The following is a 20470-nucleotide window of genomic DNA, read 5'->3' as shown; positions in this document are numbered from 1 at the left end:
CCTTGAAATTTTTGTTTGAAGGAATGTGGTAGCCTTTTCACAAATTAAAATGGCTGAGAAAACCCCTAGGGGACATTTTAAGCTGTTGATGATTATATGTATGTCATATATTGAAGTAAGTATATATGAGACTGTTTCCAAAAATTAAGAGATGAATGGGGCCACTGTGTTTGATGCAGTACATAACCCGTATGTCAGCAAAATATAAAGATATGAGGTTCTTATTTTATATTATATCTTGTTAATATTAGTAATTTAAGTTCCTAATTTGTATGAAATTATAGACTTATTATTTGGACATCACAAATATCTAACCTTAAGCAGTGTAGCATTCAACATACCATGCGACTCACTAAAATCTGCATTTAGATGTATTCTTTTGATATTTACTTTTAAATTAAGAAATTAATTCATTTAAAATATTAAATTTCGAATTATAATTTACAATTTGATTCCAAATTTATTGATGTAAATTCATGAAAAGGTTCAATAAAATTTTGAATGCAAGCTGACAAATGTGATGACCTATGACCCATCACAGAATGGTTAAGTAGCTTTTTATTAAGTGTTTTCATGCACTCTGTCCTCTCTTCCATCACTTGGGGGAGTGAATTGATGTGCAATGCTCAAGTTCTATTATGCCCTCAAAATTCAAGCTACACTATGGGTCTGTGGTTTATGGTTCTGCCAGGCCTTCTGCATTGAAGATGTTGGATCTTGTACACAATCCTGGAGTTTAGCTTTTTGAATTTCTTCAGTCCTTGGTTTTTATACTGAGTCTTCATTTGCAACCTTCCTTGCTTTATTGTTATCAAGCTTTGATCTTTACCACACATTCCCACCAGGGGCTGCATCTTCTTTACTGGACGAGCTTTAGTTTTTCAGAATTGGTTATCAGCTATTTCTTCATTTGGTCTTCATATTTAGGCACACTTATCTGATTTATGTCTGTTGGATGATGTTGCTGAATCTGAGGGCCAACCCATTTTTCTGTGCGTTGCTACCTTTCTTTGAGTCATCTGATGAAGACAGATACACCCAATTTGAAGTACTGTCTTCTGTTTGCTGAACATCTTTTGAACCATTCTTCTGTTCCTATTTTTATGGATGATTCAAAATTAGGTAACTCTGTGGGATTTGATATGGTTTGTTATGGTGGTTCACAGGATATCCTTTATAATTTGTATTCACTACCAAGTTATTTGCCATTTCTCTGGCCTTGAATCGCTTAGAAGTTAAGTATACTAACAGTACTATTAACACTGACTCAGGAATTGCTTCATGAAAGTTTTCACCATGTTATCATTGCTATTCAGAAACAACTTGCTCACTTTTCACTGCCTCTTTCTGTCTTGTTTCTCTGGATTCCTGGTTGTGTCTATTTGTGGGAATAAGCTTTTTAACCTTGCAGCTATGTCTGTTCTGACACTATAATAGCCTAACCTATGTTACTTATGAATTATGTTTCTGTGATAAAGGCATGGCTTTGTACCAATTGGTAGTTGACTTGGGGTAAGCAACTTTGTAACAAGCTTTTCCAGATAAAACTTGCTGTCTTCTTTTGGATGGGCCCAGCATGGCCAGGTGGTTAAGGCACTCGACTCATAATCTGAGGGTCATGGGTTTGAATCCCTGTCACTCTAAACATGCTCATCCTTTCAGCCATGGGGGCATTATGACGTGATGGTCAATCCCACTATTCGTTGGTAAAAGAGTAGCCCAAGAGTTGGCAGTGGATGGTGATGACTAGCTGCTTTACCTCTAGTCTTACACTGCAAAATTAAGGACAGCGTGCACAAATAGCCCTTGTGTAGCTTTGTGCAAAATTCAAAACCAAACCAACCTTTTGGAAGTTTAGTAGTTGTATGAATCGATAGGAGGAAGTTTTTGTGTGTAGGCTTCAAATTGGTCAGTGTTTACACATTGGTTTCTTTTCCATAAGACTGATTTACCAGTGTGTGACATTTGTGCAACTCAGATCACAAGTGCCTCCATTTTACTTTCATGCTGCTATTACAAACATCAGTGGAAGCATGACTTTAAATGCATTTTTCTGTGTTGGACTGGATTGTTGGTGATGGTGACACTCTACAGTTTCATTGTGTCTTTAGTTTTTATGTACCATTGGCCTTTTAATTCTTACTTCTGTTTAAATTTTTTACCTAATTTTTGGGTGTTGTTTCATTTTTAACTTTTTTTCATATTTTATTGTATTTTACTTGCAATGTTTTTACCAGTTGTTTGGCACAAATATCCTAGTTTCTTTGCATCAGTAAACACCAACCAACCAAACCGAAGTTGTATCCATGCCACACATTCTGACGTTTTACTCGTTGTTAACGTGAAACCACTATTACTGGATTTTCTTGATACCCTTTACTCTATTATCACTGTAAATAAACACTAGAAACCTACTTGACAAAGAGTATTCTCTGATTGAGAAGAATGTAGTCTCTCCTTCTACTCAGTGTTCTTCCAATAAATGACCCTTGGTCACTTGGAACTCCCACTCCATGAGATTTCTGCTTCTGTTGCTATTTCAGAAAAAGATCATCATTATAGGTGGGTAGTACTGGACCCTCTCCCATGTTCTCTTTGGGATTGTACAATGTGGTACAGAGTTATAAGTAATATTTCTAAAATTTTCCTTAATTGAAGTTTGATTTCAGAATTTATTTGAGGTAGATAATTACCTCTCTTCACCACCTCCTGTCTTTTTTTCTCCACGTTCAGTGTGTTTTATGTGTCTCATCTGGAATGAACCTATGACTATGCATGGGGATTACTGTGTGTGGAAGCTGTATTGCACTCCTGTTGTTAATGTTCTACAACATTATGATGATTATGTATTACACTGGCACAATACACATAATCTGTGTTTGGGTGGTGGCTTATTGAAGACTTGTGGCATCTGTTGGAAAATCTATTGTGCTTTTTTGTGAGGTAATAACTTTTTGTGGTGCAAAGAGAGATATATCTGTATTACATTTTCAGGTAAGGAAAATCTTAACAATAGCATGTCTAATAATTGGATATAATTCAGACATCAACATTTATTGAAGAAGGAAAATGTTAAGTTTTGTGACTGATTAATTGTATGAACAAGTTAGAATATATTATTGATTCTGGTATGTAGAGTGAAATGTTACCACAAAGATAGGCTTAACTAGTGGCTTGGTCAAAGATTTGAACTTTGATATGCTATTGCACTTTCATCTGTTCAAACATCACTATGAGAGTTAATCCCACAACTTAGTTAAGTCTGGATGCTGTTGACTGTTTGCTCTGCTAATTCATGTGTAACAAAGTGTTTCTCAGGTTGAAAATACTAAATTACTACAATATTTAAGAGTGTTTAAACTTCAATGGTGAATCTTAGAGAAGCAGATAACTTACTTATAAAAGGTTTTTATTTTAAAATTACTATCTCTTTCAGAAATGCTACAAGTTTGTTAAAAGCAGGTCAAATCATACATGGACTTCATCACGTGAACAGCTTGCAGCTTGTAAAGCAGTAAGTAGTTTCTTTGTGATGTACAGTTAATTTTGATTAACATTATAGTATGTATGGCCATGTTTGAATTAAATATAAAAATTCAAATGTTTGCTCTTCCTCTAGAGGAACATTAAGTTAATATTTTAGTTTTGTCACTATTTCTTTCACATTTTCTGAGGAACTAATCAGGGCAAATGTTTTCACAGTAGACTGATCTTTACATTTTAACTTTTAATTAAAAGGCCATCTGTGAACTTAACTTTCCTGGACATTCTGTTTAAATGTGAATTGGTGTTTCTGTTGTTGACTTGAGCAAATTTTAAATATATATACTGCTTAATATGATGCTTAAATTCCAATGACCTTTTATTTATTTTACAGAAGTTTGCTGTTTACTGATAGCTTGAATATTTTATTTTTTGGAGGATATGCAACTGTTTTTGGGTAAAGATTTGCCTTTTTCTCTACAGAAGTTTTTAGTTGTAGACTTTGTGTTTCTAGTTGTTTTTTTGCTTTTGTTATGCTTTCACTGAATTATATTCTTTGAATAAACTCTTACAAGTGGTAATTAACCTTGTCTCCAGCCATTATACCATCTTAACACATTGGTATCTAGTTCTTAGGAGCATACAGCTACTTACTTACTTGGAATTGAATATCTTTAATTCAGATTCTGTTGTTGTTTTTCAGTAAATGTCTTGTGAAATTTAGGATAATTCTATTTTGCTCATTTTCAAACATGTTAAGTAGCTCAAGAAATTGTATTTACCAATCCTATTTTCTTTTTCCTCAGATATTTTTGTGCATCTGTTTGGTGCTAATTTATGTGTACTGATTGGTTGTGTTATGCATCTTGTATATTATTGTAACATTGTAACCCCAATCATGCAAATAACCTGCAACTCTTTTTACTACATGGTTTTAAGATCTTTATTCATAGATTTTACTCTAGGTTCTGTTTTAAAATGTCTTTCTTTTTTTTTTTTTTTGGTCCTCTTGTATTATTCTAGCTACTGTTCAATTTCCTTTGAAAAATGTGATCCATGTAGGCATAAGTAATGTTAATTTCATTTAAGTCTGTTTGAATTTCATTCTATACTTGCTACATTTTGCTCTTCTTTGTGTTTTTGGGTTTCAGCTAATAACTAAGATTGTCTTTTAAACTCTGGAGGATATAATGTGCAATTTTTGTATACATGCAGAACCCTATCTGGTTTACCCCTTTGACTTGAATTTTCTTGTAAAGTCTGATTTAGTGGAATAATATTTATTTGAATGTACATCATCTTCAAGAGGTATTTTCACCCCATTAAGTGTCTGGTTGTTTATTTGTTTTGAAAATTCAGTCTCCCCACTTATATGTGGTGTTCATAAGTTTAATTTATGTTGGTAAATCTCTAAGCCTTCTGCAGCAGTATTTTGGCATGGATTCCTGTGGTCTTAGTTTGGCATCTGTGAAACAGTCCATTATTTTGTTACTTTTTTTTTAAATAGGTTTTAAAGGAGTTATAACTCAAATTTGTAACTGCTTATTGAGCTTGCATTGGTCATGAATCAGTTAGTACTGTCTTTGCTTTTAGTTCCAATCAAATTCCATTTGCATTAATTTGTAATCAGGCATTTGTTTAGAAATGACTATATTTTTAAATCAAATATGACTTGCATTTTCTTCATGTCATATATTTTTACCAGTTAATCCTCTCACTGTTGGTTTGTTAAAGTTTGCGTGTCATGACATTTTAAAGAGTTTCGTTCAAAATTTTATTACACTACTTTATTTTCAATATATATGATAAACTTGGCATCAAAATTTTGTTAACAAATCAAATCTTAATATTATACAAGTTTTAAGTTCCTAGTTTTATAAGGACAATAAAAATCCTCAACTTTTTATAGTATAAAAATTGTGAAATTTGTTATGTCGGTTTCCCTTTCTCTCAGTTATTTATCACCCTTCTTTGAAGTATGGAATTTAATGTAAGCTACTCTTTTTGATGTAGAATTTCCTAAGGCAAAGCATAATTTTATTGTTATCTATCTTATTTGTTTATACAGCCATAAACTAGAAAATTAGACCCACTTGCCATTTCCTTTCTTTTACAAACTTCCTGTAGTTCTCTCTAACACTTTATATATACTACATTACTAATAACCAATAGGAAGGTGAAGTTTCACTCTGTCAAGTGATGCTATTATTTTATGTTGTTTTTAGTAGTGAGTACTGTTTATTTTGTTTTCATTATGAAGGTTTCTCTTGTGGTGTTCAAACTGCAGAAATTATGCAATTATTCTAAGGTTCTTTTATGAAGGTTAGAAAACTAGTTAAATTATATTCATTATAGAACACTGTTTGCATTGTGTATGTTATTAATCTGTGTTATTTAGTGCATGATTTAAGTAAAAATTATTTAGTGTATAAGTATCAGTATATATATTTATAAAAAAAAAAAAAAGGTTAAATTTCATTGATAACCAACAGCAAAAGAAAACAGGGTCATTGATAAGTACTATATTTTTTGCTCATAGGTCAATAAAGTGTGAAAATTAGAAACATGTTAGGTTAGATTAGGTAAGATAATGAAAAATATTTTATGTATTAACTAGAAGTTTTTAATTACATCATGCAATATGAAAATTTGTGCTTATGCACTTGACAAGTGATTTTGAACTTGTATGGTAGGATTCTTTAGTGATATATGGATCAAAGGGCAATAATACAATAAAGTTAAGTATAAATGGATGTTGTGGGCCTTAAGCTACTTAGGATAAACAAATGTAGTTCTGTTACAATTTGCAATCATTCTAGAAGGGAAAAAGAGTAGCTTAGATTTATTTAAGGTGGTTATATGTTTGGTCAAATTGACCAAGTCCATATAGAGTTGGGATAGGGAAAGTAACAGCTAAAATTTCAGTTAACCACAAAAAAACATTCAATGTTTATTTCAGAGATTTTAGAGGTTGCATTAATTGAATTTGAAAATTTTTAGAATTTTTATTTTTAACATGAAAATCACTAATCACCTTACACTTAGAGCAACTTTAACTTTATATGTTCATGAACAAATAATCTTTAGCAAAAATAGTTAATTAAGAATTTGTGCACAAATTACTTGTAATGTGCAAGGGAAGCTAGTCAAATATCATAACGATACACGAAGCTATAGTATGGAAACTGGTTATTTTATGGATATGAGGTTGCCACAATGCACTGACCCCATATGGAAAAAGTTAATATAGATTCTACCTCATACTTACTTCTAGACCCTTTTTTCATTCCTGTGTTAGACAGTAATCTAACAAGTGGCTCGACAACACATGAAACCTTGAATTTAAAAATTGAAATGAAATTGAAATAGATGCTTACCTTTATGTAAATGCATTATTTCTCATAATTCTGAAAGTTTTTCTGTACATAATAAAAAGCCTAATTCAAAGATGGTTTAATAAATATCCTTCTCTACATGTGTGTTTTTTGTTAGCAGTTATCAGTAGTAGAAAGTGATTTTTGAAACTCTCATGAATTCATAAAATTATTTAGTAAAAGGTAGGATGAAAAAGCCTGGAGTGACTGAATTCCCAAGTTTAAACTTGCTATTTGTATTGAGTTTATTACTTGATTGAATTCATATACAGTTTTCAAATTTGTTTAATCCTCTTTTTTACTGGTGGCATAACACAGTTGCATTTCACTGGTCTATAGTTAGACATTCTAAGATGTCTTTGAATAACATATGCAACATTGTTAGCATTTGATTGATAAAAACTGGATATTTTGTTTAAAAATGTACAACCACTTGTTTTTGCTATTCTGTAAATGTTAAGGCATTTTCCAAGGTTTATTGGCTTTCTATTCAATCCTGGAGATATAAATGAAGGTATGCATGTATGACTGAAGATTGGCTGGAAATGAATTATTTAAAAAAACAAAAAGATTAATTTTGAATAAAATTAGTATAGACATGAGTAGACTGTAACTAATAAGGTCACATAAGTGATGTAACTAGTATTTTAGTCTCTGTACTAATATTTTGTCCCAAATGTTTTTCTTTTTAGTTAATTTAGCTAACCGAAATGGTAATGTGTATTTTATTTTACAAGCTAGCTTGTTTTCTGAATGCTGATTAATGGTCAGTTTTAATTAATTAATTATCTAGTAAACAAGTATCTTGTATTCAATTTACTTAGTGTGCACTTTTTGTAAAAGTTGTAAGATAGTGCAAGCTCTGTTTTAAATATTTCTCTTGTTAAATTGTTTTTAATTTCTTAGTAGTAATTTTAGTATACTTGTTTCCATGTATTGCTTTTGCTCTCATGTATTATATCTAATTTTTCAAACAGTTCAAATATATACTCTTCAAAAAAAGAAACGCAAAAGGCAAAATATGAGACAAATTGTTAACAAGTTTATTCCGGGTAGTTCTGTATGACGTGTGAAACTTTGCACATTCACTGCTGAACATCCAAAGTCTGCAAAGGCGAAGTCCACGCTCACTAGTTGAAGTTTAACGTCACTCAACGTCAATAACGAGTATGCCCCCCATGAGCATCAATAACTGCTTGGCATCTCCTGCCCATGGAAGCGATGAGATGACGAATCACATCCTGTGGAATGGCTGTCCACTCAGCCTGCAAAGCTGCTGCAAGCTGAAGTAGAGTCTGCGGTTGAGGTTGTCACCGTCGCAGAAATCGGTCCAACTCGTCCCAAAGATGTTCGATGGGGTTTAAATCTGGTGATCTGGAGGGCCAGGGAAGAACGTTGATGTTGTGGTGTCTCAAGAAGACAGTGGTGAGTCGGGCTGTGTAAGGACGGGCGTTGTCATGTTGAAAAACGTCGTTGACATTCACCATGATGGGTTGCACATGGGGCCTAAGAATCTTGTTGACGGTTGCGTACAGTCTGATCAGAAATCCTACGCAGCCCTGGTATGGTTGAGGCAGTAGACGTTACAGTGGTGGTCCTATTCCGAAGGTGACGTAACCGGATGTTGCGATCTTGTGCGGGCGTGGTCACATGAGGTCTGCCAGATCATGGACGGTCACCAGTTGATCCATGTTGTTGGTGACGATTCCATAGCCTTGTGATGGTACTTGGGTGGACATTCACAGCTCTGGCAACATCTGATCGAGATTCGCCTGCTTCCAAGCGACCAATGGCGTTGTTGCGTTGTGCGTCAGTCAGTCTTGGCGTAACTGTATTGTGTGTCGGTGGCTTAACACTGAGCTATGGAAACTGAGAACCCATCACTTTTATAGGGATTTTGCACATGTTGCACTTGCAGAACATGCAGATCTCTCAAACAAATTTATTGGACACGCATGCGTTTTGGCAAAAAATCCGATGTTTTCCTCCGTTTTCAAAGTGCACAACTTTTATTGTCATTTTGGTCTCACAATCAGTGCCTTAACACGTGTAACATCACATAATCTGAGCTTGTAACGTTATTACATATATTTCTCTTTAAAATAACAAAAATATCCCTTTTGCATTTCTTGTTTTGAAGAGTATATTTTTAATACTTTAAGCTTGGAGGAAAATATTAGATAATATATGCTACAAGTTAAACTGGGTGAGTGATAGATTTTTTGTACATTATTTTTTTCTTGAAGGCTCCCCAGTGGCACAGTGATATGACTGCAGTCTTACAACAATAGAAACGAGATTTTGATACCAATGTGGGCAGAGCACTGAAAGCCAGTTTTGTAGCTTTGTGCTTAATTTCAGACAAATCAACATTTTTTTGTTTAAGAGTAAAAAACTATTTAAATGTATGTTAACTTGACTTATATTACCGTTTTAATTTACTATTCACGTATAAAGCTAATGCTGGAGGAAGTGATATAGAAGTACTTTTTAGGTTAATTTGTATTTTATCATAAATTTAATGTTTGCAATATGCTACTTGCAGAACATTGAGACAGAGGAAGATTTACTTGTCTTGGCAAATAGTGATGTAGCTCAGCTATGTGGAGCTCTCATTGTGTTGTGGCAGCAGTTTCTAGAGGTCGTTGTGAATCAGGAAAGGATTCGACAACACCTAGCCCAAGAACACCATCAGCAACGTGTGAAGCATTTTTCAGAAGCTTTTTTTCTAATTAAAAAACCACTTATGTCAGCCCTGAGCTGTGATGATTTCAGGTACTCTTGCGTATATGCTGCTTAGAATTTTTACATAATGCTTGAAATATCACAATAATCTGATATTTGAACAAATAAGGTATACTTTAGCATTATGAAGAAAATTTCCCAAAATATTTATCAGTTGTAAAAGTAAAGTATGGATAAAATATTATTTTGCAATATATAGTTAGAAATGTTAGTTTTGTGATCATAAATAAAAATAAGTACCTAAATCTTTTTTTTTTTAACAGGCAGAAAAATAAAAGTCCATGACAATATTACTTAACTCTGTTTACATAGGCTCTGTCAATTTGATCAATATTGCAACCATCATGTAACCATGAAAGTAAATGTACTATAACTGTTAGTATAGTATGTATATCATAATGAAATCTGGCAAACTTAGTAAACATTACAAGTCTTTGGAAACAAAAAAATCAGATTGTTTTTTTTAAATTAAGTGATATTAACATTTCAGTGAAACTGAGAGTTATTACTTTGTAGTTCTAGCAACAGTATTTTATCACACATAACATGTCTTGAATGAAACTCCTACATGTTGTAACACAGAGTTTTCCCTCAAATAGAGGCAAATTAGTGATTTTAGCTGATAGAATAAGGAACAAGCAATTCTGGTGATTGTTTTACAGAGGCATTACATATACTACACTGTTGAAAAATCTAGAATATGGTGTGTCCAAAAATGCAATTTATATGATGGTAACATATTTTGTTTTGGAGATATGGGCAATCAGAGCCAGGTAGTTTTTGAGAGTTCACGTCAGTTTTCTAGCAGTGGTCACACATAGCTAATTGATTTTTATTTTTTTTTACTTTGTCAAATCAAATAATGTAACCTTTCTTCTTTCTTTGTTTGTGGTTGGAGATCATATTCTTGATTTCCTTATCTGGCAGAAGGCTACAAATACTGCTACAATATTTAGTATGTTTTTTTTTTTAATTTAAGCTATTTTTGAGTGTCAAGTCAATGCAGCATTTACAGGCTTGACAGATGTATTTAACACAGGTTGTCAAAACATGTGATCATATTTATGACAGCTGCACAAGTTGAACATTTGGGAGCCTTACACTTTGCAGGTAATTGAGGGTAGTTGATGAGGACATGCCAAAGAATAGCAAAGTTCATTCACAGTCAGTTAAATTTGGAGCTATCTGCTGAGCATGTTTTGGGCTATGGGTTGAAAAACATGTAATGACAGATGAAGAAGAGAAGGGGTTGTGTAGCAGACTCTTTAATTATAGAAGAAGTGTTCCAATTAACTATGGATTTTGTTGATGTGGTTAGTTGTAACTGGCAATTTATGTTTAACGTGGAAACTTTACATTCTAATAATTATATCATGTACATTACATCTTAATATATTTCAATAAAATTTAATAAACATTTTGTCTAACCCCAGCTAACAAGACTCTTTTGGTTGAGAGAGAGATTCTGTGTTAATGTGTACTGCAGTCAATATTAAACTATAGCCCTCCACCATTAAGAAGGTGACACATCTTCCACGCTCAGTACTCCTCTTAAACACATTAGTAAACTGAAGGCTCATTCTCTTCTTAGCATAGCTCAAGTTCAGTTTTTTTTTTTGCAACTCCTTACAAAGTTTTTGCCATTAGTTTTAAGTTTGTTATCTTAAGAATTGACAGTTTTCTTCATTTTATTTACTCAATTTAGTGAAAGATAAATTTTTGTAAACATTTCAGTTAAAATTTTTGATTAGAATTATTATTTCTTCCATTAAATGGATTTCTTCTCTTAATCAAATTGATATATTTTCCAAAGTTTGTGATATGGATCCTTTGACAGCAGTATTTGTCATCATTATTCAATCCAGTGATTCAATTTTGTTAGTTAATTTAAATGTAGATCATTATCCTAATAATTATACTGCACCACAGTAACTAACTTGGTCTCTGCAAGTTGAACAATACATTGAGCCTTTTTTTTTTTGTGTAATTATCATTTTATGGGGTAATACTATTCACCAGAATAGATGAAAACTGTGACAATGAAAACTGCTTGAATTGGGCATGATTATATTTTTTTTAGATATTTAGCTATTAAATATTAAAACAGAAAAGATAAGTATGGACCATTCTGTATTAGAAAATTTAAATTCATCCATGGTTGAGTGCAAGTCCTTGGACATGAATTAGGTTTATCACTTTGAACTGGAAGAGTTTATAGTGATTTTATTTCCTTTTGTATTTAATCAGTAGAAGTAAAAAAAATAATTTAAATTAATTTTTATGTATTTAATTCATATTTAAAATTTAATTCACAATTTGGAAAGATGGGCTTGTAACAACTGTATGTACTGTTACTACTATGATTGTTAGGCTACTTGTAATATTACCATCTGTCTACTAGTTTTTTCTTTCTCCTTTTTACTATCTTTACTCTCTGTAGTCAGAAGCCCTCACTTCTTTTTCTGTATAGATTAAAATAAGACTGATATTCAAAATAATTTTGATATTTTGCAAAAAATGTTATAAAAGCAGAAATTGGAATTACCCAAAACTGTATATGAAAGTAACAAATCAAGATATATAAACAAGATAGGGGTCTCAGTGATGACCACAAGTAATAAGTGTTTGTGAGTAAAAGTATGTAAAGTGTAAGTAGGATAAATAAATAAATATGCTTTAGTTTAGTACAGGTGATGAGTATAATGCAAAATAAATTTAAAATTGCACTTCAACACAGATTACCAAATCAGAATTCTCCCAGCTGTGTGGAAATGAAAAACAATCAAAACCAAATTATTAAACAATAAAAACTATATTTATATAGGCTTATACAGATCATAAATAGAATAATAAAATAAATGAAAACTAGTTTAACATTGTTACAGAACAGCTGTTTAGAGATGAATAACTAAGAACAGTGGAGTATTTACTTGTAAACTGTACCTTTAAACACTTAAAATAGATGTGCACTGAACACTAAATACAGTAATGTATAGTGAATAAAAATTATTTTCAAGGTACACAAAAAATTAAATTTGGCATTTTTATTAACAACGTGTACAGTCGATTTTTTTCTGTGTCAAAACAGTAGTTGTAGAAAAAAAGTGAAAGAAATGTTTTGAAATTAATGCAGTGTACAAGTACTGAATAATTCAAAAATATAATTGTATTTGAAGCAAAAGAAAGACCTTAAATATGGATGCCTAGTCATGGTGTAAAGAAACAGATATTAAAAACAAGATATTTTAAAATTTCTACTGAAGAAACTTCAGTTTTTAAAGAAAGAGAATAAGAAGAAAGGAAAAGTAGCTGGCATGAGTTTTAATGTTTTTCTGACTAGAAATGTTGTGCCTGAATTTATTTTTAAAAAAATGTTTATATTGTGAACCGAAAAAACTGTTAGTAAATGATCAAACACAGGCCTGAATTTGAATAGTCTGTCATCTTTAGCATTAGTTTTTGGTAGGTTTTCAACAATATTGCTGAAATCCATAAAGTGAATGATAGGAATTACTTATTTAGAAAATATTGAAGGAAACGGAAGTAGATAATATGAAGGAATGGTAGACCAGTTATCTCTAACAATTGGGAAGCAAGCTATGCCCATATCAATAAAAATACTAAGGAAGCTATACTTTGTTTCGAAGTAACATCACTGTATTTCAGCATTTTTATTTTATTTTAATGTTTAGATAGTATTCATCTTGTTGGTTTGCAAATCTATTTATTTCTTCAGCAATTTTGATAATGTAAAGAGTAAACAATTAGTTGAAAAAATAGTCAAATGGTATATGACACTTGCTATTTTGTTGAGAAATAGGATCTTCTTGGCTCAAATTCTTCATCAATTTGGGTTGCTTCTTGCTGGGTTAGCATATCTGTTATAAACTACAGGTCAGAGGCTTTTTTGTGCGTCTTATTGACTCTGGCTATTTTAGAAGTGGATGTTGTGCTGGTCATAGTACAACCATTAATAGTATTCTCAGATTGTTATGGGTCATGAGGAGAGTCTTCTTCCACTGAAGGTAGATTAGGTTCCTACAACAGTGATGAATTTATGAAGTCTTATTCATGTGGTTAGGGTGCTCAACTTGCAGTCTGAGAGTTATGGTTTCAAATCCTCATCACATCAAACATGTTTGCTCTTTTAGCCATGGAGACATTATAATGTTATGGTCAATCCCATTATTCACTGGCAAAAGCATAGTTCAAGAATTTGATGGTGGGTGTTGATGGCTAGCTTCCTTCCCTTTAGTCTTATGCTGTTAAATTAGGGACACATAATGTAGATTGCCTTCGTGTACCTTTGTGTGAAATTCAAAACAAACAAATCATTCATTCTTGTGTCTGTTGTGATAATTATTTCATGAAGCTGTTTTTTATGTACTATATGGCTTATTACTTTTGCTTTGTTACACTTTCTGTCAACACCCTGAAATGTATGGGCTAGTTGTGCAGTCTTTATATTTCACACGCTGTGTGACGCTTTAGTACCATACAGGTATTTCTTTTGACTGTACCTTTTGCTTCACTATCTCTGTTGAGCAAAAAGTACTCTCTGCATGAGATGAATGCAGTATTTCACAAAGAATGTCCCCTAGTCCCTGTATACTGAAACACCCTTCTTGCACTTTTTCCTTTCTGTTTCTATATGCTACAAAAAAGTTCATTTTTTAATTTCTTTATCTATACCAGTCTTTTCATTATTTTATCAATATGGGATTCTAGCTGCATTCTGTGAATATGTGATTAGTGTTTCTGAAGTTAATACCTTTCTTACCTGAAAATGTATTTCAGATAAATACCCATATCTCCACAGAACTATCTGCCATTTCACTCTATTTCAAATATATCATTTTTGTCTCATCAAGAATTGAACTTCAATATATACAATTTTTTTAAAGGAAGTGCTGCACACAAGAAATGTCACTTTGCTGAGGGCTATAGTTTAATGCTGATTGCATCATAAACTGATGATAAACATTATAGTACAAGTAAGGGTGGGAGTTTTCAAGGCTTAGTGTGTGCCCCAAATCCTTTTTGTAGTAGTTGAAGGTAATAGTTTTCATTTCTATGGTATCATTTTGAAATATATATTCAGGTGATGAAAATGTTAACTTTATTCTTATACGATTGGTAATCTCAGAATTGAAAATTAAATTCAGATTCTTTTGCAGGTAAAATTTTGTATTAGGATAATTTCGAAGTGGATTCTGCTATTTACGTGTTTATTTCTAGTGGTACTCATGAAGAAAAGTAAATCTGACTTTCTATGTCTTACTTAGAGTTTTTTACAGTATGTATATGATTTTGATTTCAGTTACCAAAGTTATCTAGATGTCACAGAAATGTTAAAACGGTCACAGTATCTCAGTCTTCTCCCTCCTGTTGAGGTAGAATGTGTCGACTTGGATGGTGATTCCAATTCCTTACCAGTGATATTTGAAGAACATTACATGGAATTAACCAGAAGGTTTTCTCACAGCTCCTGCAGTTCTCGTGAGTTTTAAATCAGTAGTTGTATTTTTCTATCAATGAAAACTTTATTTTAACCCTATCATGATAAACATGCATTTCTAAAATATTTAGTACACATCTGTATGTCATGTTTCAAAGTTTAAGTAAGATTAACGATTCTATTCTATTCTAACAATTTATTTCTATTACATAAGATATCAAGTATTGTTATTTTGTCATTATATAACATGTATGTGTAATTTGCAAAGACAAATTTCATTTTGTACAACACTGATTCTTGCTTGTGAACAGCTTATTTATTGAATTAAGAATTTTTCCATCCTTCCTAACGTAGATCATAACACTGTGTAATACAAATTTTGTTCTTGGACAGTATGCTATTTCGTAATTACTTGTGTTGTAAAAGTACAGAAAATGGCCATTATTTCCTTCAAACTTTGCTGTTGTGACCTGGATAATGAAATTTAGAAATTAACTTTTTCTATGTAAAAACGGGCAAATTTGCACATTTTCATTTACATAAGATCTGAATAAAACAACGTACGAATCAAGATTTGCATGTATTTATAATAAAGTTATACAAAAATGTCTAGAAGTGAGTAGTTTTTCGAAATTTGCAACTGTAATGTAAATCACTCGCATATTTTGCCACACATTTTATGATTTATAACCAGAAGTGACTTTTCTTCAACAAAAAAGTATCAAAAGGAATATGTTATAGAAAATAAATAGTTGTATAAAATGTAACTTTGTGATTAACAATAAACAAAGTTGAAATTCTTGGACAATGGTGTTTGTAATTTTCAAAAGCAGCATCTCATAACAAACACTTGGATATTTCACAGTCTAAAAAAATGATAAAAATACTAAATCAAATTTAAGGAGTTTTTAAATCAGAAACTGTATACTGTTTTGTACATTTGTACAGTGTTTCATGCTATTAGATTAAGCATATCCCAAAGTGAGAAGGAAAAACTGAATATCGTTAATATATCTCTTGTCTGCAAAGTAGTAAATGATACCATTGAACATCAAATAGTATCCATATATCTTAAGTACAGAATTCATGTTTTATGTGCTTTTTTTTCTCCAGAATCAACTATCAGTTTATCTGATTTGAACTTTCTTGTGGAAGATATGGAAAAAAGTCCCAATCCATGCCCATCTTCAGAACCATCAAATTCTCCAAATGTTCTTAACTCCCCAGATTTCTTCAGTTTGTCATCAAGTCCATCTGTTTTGTCTTGGAACTCTGAGCCTACCCCATCCCCTGTCAGTAAAACACAAATGTATTTTCCTGCAAGGAAAGTCTCATGTGGAGAGAAATCACTAACAAACATAAAATCAGACTTTGAATCTTCACATGATGAGTACATTGTTTCTGATGAGAGTTTGTCCAAGAAAGGGAGCAAACTGAATCTCCGCTCAAAGATGAAATTGAAAGCTAGGACTTCAAATCTTTTGAAACAGCTCAAAAAACCACATTCGAACAATGGTAATAAATCTCAGGTTTTCCCAGGTTTCAAGAAATTAGACTTAAATAAAAATGGTAATGCTAACAATCTCCAAACTCTAAGAGCATTCTTTCCTTTATGTGGTTTAATTCGCCATGCTCAGAGCACTTTGTCAGTGACTGCATATAATGAACCAATGTCCTCTCTTACAGTAAGTGAGTCTATGCCAGATTTGTCTTTGACACCCTTTCCTCCTCCTCCGCAGTTCAAATCTCGATATACTCCATCTGACTCTAATTCAGCAAATTTACTAGTAAATCAGTTTTCATCAGCTCCTGCAGCAGCCTTTTATAAACCTCTTTCACGAGAAAGGTCACAGCTGGGACCAAAAACTTCCTTTCTTCCACCTATAAATTGTTATGATAAAAGGTCTTCTCAGCTAGAGAAAAACAATTCTAGACATTCTTCACCCAAAAGGATCAGGCCAAAACCAACATTTGATAATTTAAGAACACAGACTTTAAGTTCTGAAAACAGAAAACATCAAGTAAGTAGAACAAGACTAAATAATCAGGACAAAAAATTAAAAGGAAGACCTATCAATCTGTCTGAGACAAGGGAAGTGACCTCAGAAGAGCAAATAAAAGAGGAAAAGAATACCAGCCAGACATATATGGAAAAGTTAGTTAACACTGAATTTGCTGAACATCAAGAAAACAATTTAGAACCACATCAATATCAGAATGGTATTTTAGATGGAGAAATTATAAACCAAACTGATCCCCCTTCACCTCCAGTTGAATTCAGGGATCCCCCTGGGATTTTGGATAAAAGTAAAAGTGAAAATGATCTTCTTGATGATAAAGACAATAATTTATTTATAAGCTGTGCTACAACTGATACACTTAACATCACCAAACATTTTAAAAACAATATTTTCATACCATCAAGAGGAGAAAGTTATTTGTCTAATTTAGATACTCAAGGAACAGTGTTCTTTCCTAAACCTCCTGCTCTGTTTTCTGAAGGCCACTGCTGTCAGAAAACAAATACATCTGCAGCAGAAAAAGAGACTAAAGTGCTATCTAAGGATTTTGTCAGAAGTTCTAGTGTCCCAGAACCAGCAACTTATGTTTCTCGTGATTTAGTTAAATATCGTATGAAAAACAACAACAACAGAAAAATGTTGACACCACCTACAAAGCATGCTACTGCCCATTCCTGTGAACTAGACATAATTAAAAATCAACCACCAGCATTGCCACCAAAATCCAGAATGTCCTCTTCATTTTGCTCTGAAGTTGATAAAAAGAATGCTGAATATAAAACTTTAGAATTGTCAGAAAAGAATAAAACACAAAAAAATGAAGAACCTCAAAACAGAACTATAAAAAATTTAGACCTGAAGTCAAAAAATAACAAACAACTTTCTGATGCACTTTCTTACCCTGAATCAAAATCAAAAATACTAGATATGCTCATTGATCTACCACAGACTCATAAAAAGCCCCTAACCAGTCTGTCTAATGGTGTTACAAGAAGATCAGATGTGAGCTTATGTGAAATACAAGTGGGAGAACACTGTCAAAGCCAAAATGTTTTGCCTTCTACTGGTTTAAAAGAAGATTTGCCAAAAGCTAGCACAGGTTCAGCTGTAGGGTTGGAGATGATTAGGTGTGTAAAACATTTCTTATTCTTCAGTATACTTTGATATATTTGAATTATAAATGTGTTGCAACAGAGAAACTGATTTTAAACATTATGTTCATTAGTAGAAATACTTTTGTTTTGAATTTGCCATTAAAGCATAAAGGTGTGTGTGTGTGTGTATATTATTCAAAACCATGTGGAAGGGTGTTTTAAAGATATAGCAGTGTAATTATCAAGGTTGATTGGTTTTACTTGTTTATTAGGAAAGTCTGGGCTTTTATGAACATCCAAGATAGGCCATTTCTCACAAAAATGTTGTCCTAGCTATAAAACATGATTAAACTCTTTCAAAGAAGTTTAATGTCATAACAATGATCTGCCTGACAAACTCAGTTTCTATGACATCATCAGATGAAGATGGAGGCTTATGAAAGTTGGCTAAAACTATCATTTGCCATTTATTTTTTTTTTTTTAAATAAGACTGAGGTGCTAACATAACAAGAAAATTTTAAATGAAGTGTTTCTTCTTAATATATTTTTTCTTAGATAGCCAAACTTATGTGAGAGATTATATGCAATTTTTATTTCAGAATTTAATTTATTAAACAGATCATCCCAGTAGGCATTTCAGGAATGAAAGAAAACAAGATGAACATGTTATGGTTTATGTTACTTGTAAAGGAAAGGTTAGAATTAGTGTAGAATTGTTTGCAATTTTTAATTTTATTCCACACATTTCATTTTTTGTGTTCTTGTATAGTTTTTGCCTCCCATATTTTATCACTCTTGCTATGTTCCTTCTGGATTGATTACCTTCCATAGCATGTGACCCTTCTGGTTTGGATGTCAATATGGTGCTTCTTTTGCCTTACCTTAGCCAGATTAGTACATTTTTCTTCTTCTTCCGTGTTTTATTTATCCCTTAGAGAAATTTTCTTCCTCCTTTTGGCCTGTGGCTGTCGTACATTGGATTGGTTTGCCATTGATGTTTCGTATACTGTGCACCATTCTTCTTCTTTACCTGGATGGATCTTTTTTTCCCAAGACTTTGGTGACTCATTTTCCTTCTTATTTCTTGGCTATGTTTCATAACTATTCTCACCAATTCATCTCTTGGATACCATCCTTTCTTTGTAAAATCTCTACTTCAATCATTACCAGTTGGGTCAGCTGTTAATTCAATTGGTTTATTCTTCCTTGTCTCTTTTATCCTATCATTTATTCCAGTTATCTTCCCATAAGATTAGATAATTTCAGTTTTTTTCCCTGTCATCTCATCTGCATTGTTATTTGAAGGAAATTCTCCAACTGAGCATGTGAACCATTCTGCAAACTTTCATCTCTCATTATTTGCATCTTGTTGCTATTTCTTCCTTTATTCTGTGGACTACAGTTTGACTGTCACTGGTGTTTTTTTCTTTCTGTCATTATATATACTTTTCAGAGGCCTGTTCAGATATACTTCACTCACTCAGATTTGTATTCAAATACACACTGTATGGTCATGTTGATTTCACTTTTGTAGTTTCCATGGCTACTCAATGTACATTGTTCCTTACTATTACATATACTAGATATGGGGTATTCTGGAAAATTGCTCTTAGATTATTCCTTGCAATATATTTGCTTCATAGATATACTCAATCCAGACCTACTGACCCATGGGCTTCATGGATAAAACAGAATGGGACTGCTGCTCATCCTTGCTATTCCTTAGATTGAATACAAGAATTGGGTTTTGTGATCACAAGTTACACTGTCTCTGGTTGAATGATTCTCTGGACTCTTCACCCCATTCCTAATTTCATTTTTCTTCCATTGGAGTAAGACAGTTCCATGCTGTTGGGGATGTGGATTATGGAAGCATCCTCATGAATGAAAAACATACAATGGTTCCTCCATTCATTTGGGAGTAGAGTGGTGGTGTTATGCTGGTGTAGTTGATGAAGATCCTTGACAAAGATGCTACATTTCTGCACAGGCTTCTCAGAAGGGATGTAGCTTTGGAGTGAGCTGTCAAGATGGCTAGAATCCCTCATCCTTCCCCTGTGTGAAAGCTGATTCCAAGTGGTTGAGTTTGAAATTCAGAGCTAAACCAACCACCATCATGTCCTCACACGTTGTGTGATTGGGATCCCTCATCCTACACTTTGCAGGTGTATCAGTTTTCAGCTATTGTGATTTGTGTGTTAAGCTGAACCAACTGACTTGATGCACTCACACATGTAGTGTGTTGACATATATGCAGTTCACACCTTCAAGTGGGATTCCTCATTTTTACCACA

General features: G+C 32.7%; 1 protein-coding gene across 4 annotated transcripts in view; it reads left to right on the top strand.

Annotated features, from left to right (window-relative positions):
- The window catches only part of LOC143255756 (protein FAM135A-like), a 91031-nt gene that overhangs the window by 46584 nt on the left and 23977 nt on the right, over positions 1-20470 (top strand). For all 4 annotated transcript variants that reach the window (XM_076511929.1, XM_076511933.1, XM_076511931.1 and 1 more), the window contains 4 exons: positions 3437-3514; positions 9403-9632; positions 14923-15101; positions 16174-18208. In XM_076511929.1, the coding sequence (XP_076368044.1) occupies positions 3437-3514; positions 9403-9632; positions 14923-15101; positions 16174-18208 (2522 nt within the window). The remainder of the gene's footprint in view (positions 1-3436; positions 3515-9402; positions 9633-14922; positions 15102-16173; positions 18209-20470) is intronic.

Source organism: Tachypleus tridentatus, chromosome 7, assembly GCF_004210375.1.
Source record: "Tachypleus tridentatus isolate NWPU-2018 chromosome 7, ASM421037v1, whole genome shotgun sequence".
NCBI lineage: Eukaryota > Metazoa > Arthropoda > Merostomata > Xiphosura > Limulidae > Tachypleus > Tachypleus tridentatus.
Note: the sequence above shows the minus strand (reverse complement) of the source record. Positions and strands in the feature narration are given on the sequence as shown.